This window comes from Dipodomys ordii, unplaced genomic scaffold (assembly GCF_000151885.1).
Source record: "Dipodomys ordii isolate 6190 unplaced genomic scaffold, Dord_2.0 Scaffold82, whole genome shotgun sequence".
Taxonomy (NCBI): domain Eukaryota; kingdom Metazoa; phylum Chordata; class Mammalia; order Rodentia; family Heteromyidae; genus Dipodomys; species Dipodomys ordii.
Genome location: NW_012267298.1, coordinates 235,827 through 240,841, shown reverse-complemented (window position 1 = coordinate 240,841; position 5,015 = coordinate 235,827). Strand labels below are relative to the sequence as shown.

Genomic DNA, 5,015 nt, shown 5'->3' with positions numbered 1-5,015 from the left:
ATACATCAAGAGGTGACCAAACAGAAGCTAAGGAATCTCAAGGTGAAAGGCAAATGGTCTCTGACCACTGATTCAGAATTAGTGGGTCAATTAGGAAACAAACTCATTCTCTGATCAGACTAGACTAGGAATTACATAATGAAAACCCTGAGGGAAGAAAGATTATCAAAATTTAAAAACAAGCTGGGGGGTGGCAGAGCATCTGCCTCAAGTTAGATAAGTCTTGGATTCAAATCACAGTACTATCACACACAAAAATTAAGAACAGAACTCAAGATTCTAGCACCCCCCCCCCCAGTTCTGGTTTCTGGTCTAGATAATGTTCTCATGAGCCCACTTCTTTACCCTTGGGTTATTATATGAATTTTTACTTGGAGCCTTTTATATCTTGCTTTAAAACAATCACAACAACAATCTTTTTCTTCATCCTTGATGGTGTCTCTTACTGGATAGATCCCAGACCTTAGACATCTGATTCTTCCTTAACCAATATACCCACTGAAACCTCAGGGCACCATGGGTGACGGTGGGGGCGGGGTGGGGTTGGGGAGCCACCAGGCCTCTGGGACTCAGGAAGATGAATTTGAGAGTGAAAAGGAAGGGATGAGGACCATCTCCCCTGAGCACCTTTTCCATGTCCACTCATGGGGAAAACTTCTCACTTCTGAAGATTCAAAAGACTTTTTGATGTGACTTTTCTGATGCTGACTGAGGTAAGCACTTCTGCTGAAGCATTTCTCACAGTTGACACATTTGTAAGGTTTTTCTCCTATGTGGGTCCTCCGGTGCCTGATAAGGTTAAAGCTCTGACTGAAGTGCTCACCACAATCAGGACATTTATAAGGCTTCTCTCCTGTGTGTGTCCTCTGGTGAATCATTAGAGTAGAACTCTGACTGAACGTTTTCCAGCACTCAGAACATCGATAAGGCTTTTCCCCAGTATGTGTTCTCTGATGTCTAATGAGATGGGAGCTAAGGCCAAAACTCTTTCCACATTCACAACATTTATATGGTTTCTCTTCTGGTGGGACTATGCATTTTTCTATCACACTGCATCTCTGAAGCACGCTTTCTTCACATTCAAATTTCCCATCAGATTTTTCTCCTGTGTGTGTTTTCTGGTGTGAAAGAAGGCTTGAACTTCGACTAAAATCCTTCCCACACTCTGGACACTGATAAGGTTTTTCTCCTGTATGTATTCTTTGATGCTTTGTTAGAGTAGAATTACAACCAAAGTTTTTTCCACACTCAAGACATTTGTAGGGCTTCTCACCTGTGTGTGTCCGCTGGTGACGAATCAGGCTGGAACTCTGAGTAAAACTCTTTCCACAATCTGGGCATCTATAGGGTTTCTCTCCAGTGTGAGTCCTTTGGTGTTCTATGAGGACATAGCTGTGGCTGAAGCCTTTTCCACAAACAGGACACTCATACGGCTTTTCACCTGTATGTGATCTGTGATGCTGAATAAGGTGGGAGCTGCTACTGAAACTCTTCCCACAGTCAGGACATTTATAGGGTTTCTCTCCCGTATGAGTTCTCTCATGGATAATGAGGTGGGAAGTATTGCTGAAGCTTTTCCCACACTCTGCACACTGGTAGGGCTTCTCTCCTGTGTGAGATCTTAGATGCTGAGTTAGGTGAGAACTGTTAGAAAAGCATTTCCCACACTCAGAGCATTTATAAGGCTTTTCTCCTGAATGGGTCCTCTGGTGAGTACGCAAATGAGAGCTATTACTGAAACTTTTCCAACACTCAAAACACTTGTAGGGCTTGTGTCCAAAGGGTAAATTTGGCTGAGCAGAAGATGTGCTGTGATCTACGGAATCCCATTCCTGAAGATGGAGTATATCATTCTCTTTCCTTGTAGGATTTCCCAAAATCTCTAACTTACCTTCATTTTCATAGGAATTGTGACACCAAATCTGATTTCCTTGGAACATTATCAGTGGTACTTCTTCATTATCATCATGCTTAGAATTCTGCGGACCATGTCTTTTAGACCATTTGAAGCACTCTCATTAAGTTTATCTGCATCCGGATTATTGTGTAGAAAATTTCTTAAACTAGTCTTAGTTTCATCTGTAAGAATAAACAAAAGTTCTAAACATTCCCTAATCACTGCTGGACAAAGAAATTCTGAATTATGGTGGGGTAAATAGCAATGTCAAATCTTATAAAGTATTTTATAGAAAAAAGTTTCTAAAGCTAGTGTTCCTTCTTTTATTCTATGGGGTCACCAGAAGCAGGTGAATTTGTTGTCCTTATTAACAACAAACAAAGTATGTAAACTATCATCAGAAATGGACAACAGGATGGACATCAATCTAAAATCAAATGTATAAACTTTATTCTAGAAGACTTTAAAAAAATTGGAGCTTGAATACAGGATCTGGGCACTATCTCTTAGATTTTTTTTTGCTCAAGAATGGCACTCTACCACTTGAGCCACAGTTCTACTTCCAGCTTTTTGGTGGTTAACTGGAGATAAGAATTTCACAGGCTTTCATGCCCAGGCTGGTTTTGAAAGGAATGGTGATCCTCAGATCTCAGCCTCCTGAGTAGCTAAGATTACAGGAATGAACCAGTGCCCAGTCTTTTCTAGAAGACTTAAAAAAAAGGGGGGGGGGAATCTAAGTGGTGATAAATCTGAAGAGGGCTGCATATGAAGTAAAAATTGGACAACAGCTTAGTTAAAATACAAACAAACATAGAAATAGCAGTAGCTACTGTTATAAGAATAACATAGAAATAGCAGTAGCTACTGTTATAAGAATAACATATCTCAGGCTGGGAAGATGGCTCAGTGGTAGAGTGCTTGCTTTGCATGCATGAGGCCCTGGGTTCAATTCCTCAGCACCATATAAGCAAAAGAATAAAGCCATAAGTGGCGCTGTGGCTCAAGTGGTAAAGCATTAGCCTTGAGCTGAAGAGCTGAGCGACAGCGCCCAGGCCCAGAGTTCAGGCCCCACGACCAGACCCCCCCCCAAAAAAAAGAATAACATATCTCATTAAAATTCAATTTATAACTCATAAAGATTATATCTAATTTTAAAATATACACAAGATAGAACTGATGACAGAGCACAGAATTAAATTAAGGTTTGTCTCATTCTGATATCCCATTCTTTCCCCCATACTAGGACATCTTATAACAAATTCCCTAAAGATTTAGCTCATCTTGATTCCTTCACCTGTAAATAGGCTTTTCAAACTCTACCTTCTTGGTGAAGCCATGAGAAGCTGGAACTAACAGCTTTCTTCCTTGCTCCACTGCAACTCTCGCAGCCAGGCTTGCGATCAGAAACCCTGGGGAAAGGAAACAGGTGTCATGCTTGAAGGTATTCTAGTTTTGTCCTGCTCCTTCCTTCCCAACCATTACAAAGTTAACAATTACAAGTATAGAATGCTCTATAATGTGCACTATAATGAAGAAATATGGCCCTTAGAAGTCATTTAGAAAATTGTATGCCAAAGGCAAGTATATAGAATTAAGTTATTCCAATTTACCTATTCTAAGGAAATCATTTTAAATAGCCAATTATCTATTATTATCTATAGTCATTATAATCCTCTTCACATTAAAGGCCTGAGGATCAAGCATACTAATCCTTACTGTTCACTCACAGTTTAGAAACACTTTTTAATTGATAAACCCTGTTCTTTTGTTAGGGGTACCAATAATAACTGCTTATAGACTTCATGGGACTTATATAGGTATAAGAGCTAAAAAAAAAAAATTTAGTTTCAAAAGAATACCTTAGTTGATGACAGAATAAAAAATCATTTGGAGTCAATTTTCAAGGAAAGATTTATATAATTAGTAATTAGTAAAAAAGAAAAAAAACAAAAAATTGGGGGTGGACTAGATTATAGAAATAGCCTCTAGATATAAAAGGGGGTCAAGAATGGGACTTCTTCCATGTTTTCCGTTTCTACCATAATCAATGTACATTTCAGCGAAAAGTTTACCTTCTAAAGCCTGATACGTGTTAAGGGACTAGACGATGTTGTCTGCCCCTGAAAGGGAGTTATAAGTGGTATGACATCATTTGAGAACGTAAAGAAAAACACACTTTTAAGAGTCTAAAATGACAAAGCCCCTCGCCCCTTTTTTTTAAGTATATATTTTCCCCTACTACTGCGTGTTCAGTGCCTGCTATCCAACTGAATAACTTGCACCTATTTCTCATCTAATTCTCAGAGAACAGCCCGTGATGTACAACCAATTGTATAAAGGAGGCCCTAAGAAAACTGTCCTAGGCCGCACAGCCAGAGTGGCAGGACAGGGCGGCGCCACGCGGACTGGCAGTGGAGATTCACCCTCCCGGTTAAACCAGAGCAGGGAGCAGCAGCAGCTGGGAGCGATCCCCAAGCGGAGACGGTCCGCCCGCGACCTGACGGGTTTCAGTTCATTGTTCTCGTTTTCAAAACGTGTGTGTACGGCCACACCCAGTGCCGAGAGCCGGCCTCCCTCCGGACGCCCGCGGGGCCAGCGGGGGCGCGTTCACCGCATCCCCGCGCAGGAGGGGGGCGGGAACGCTCCAGCCGAAAGCGGACATCTGCAGCCATCTATTTGCACACGCACGCACACACGACAGAGGCCCAACAGAGTAGTGCGTGTGCTGTCTGCGTGACACACTGCCACCCCGGAACTCACGCGGGCAGCGGCTGGCTCGTCTCCCCGCCCGCCCCGACCCGCACACACTATTAGGTTTGGTGGCACAGGAATCCTGGGGCTCCGCGGACGGCCTCGGTGCCGCTTCGGGTGCAGTCTGAGGTCGCTGCGCGGGGAAGGCCGGCGTCGCGCGGGGCCCGGGGAGACAGCGCGGCCCCCGCCCTCCCCCAGGGAGGAACGCACTGCGCGGGGGCGGGGGGAGGGGGAGACGGGAAGAGGGGACGCACACCGGACACCCCAGCTGCCCCAGCGGTCCGGGAGGGAGACGCCCCCACCCTCATCCCGTGTCCCCGGAACCGGAAGTTGGCCGCGCCGGTCCCGGTGGGCTCGCCGGGGCCTC

The 5,015-nt window shown here is 44.1% G+C and overlaps 1 protein-coding gene across 1 annotated transcript; it reads right to left on the bottom strand.

Annotated features, from left to right (window-relative positions):
• Positions 1–226: 226 nt before the first annotated feature.
• Positions 227–4,770, bottom strand: Znf572 (zinc finger protein 572). Its single transcript, XM_013025123.1, has 3 exons — positions 4,706–4,770; positions 3,192–3,306; positions 227–2,079 (listed from the first exon to the last, which is right to left on the bottom strand). Exon 3 carries the CDS (start codon positions 1,938–1,940, stop codon positions 570–572), a length of 1,371 nt encoding a protein of 456 aa, XP_012880577.1. The 5' UTR covers positions 1,941–2,079; positions 3,192–3,306; positions 4,706–4,770; the 3' UTR covers positions 227–569.
• Between the last annotated feature and the right edge of the window lie 245 nt (positions 4,771–5,015).

Bases quoted from the DNA above. Each gene is read 5' to 3' on its own strand.
- Znf572 (XM_013025123.1), bottom strand. From the start codon at position 1,940: ATGTTCCAAGGAAATCAGATTTGGTGTCACAATTCCTATGAAAATGAA.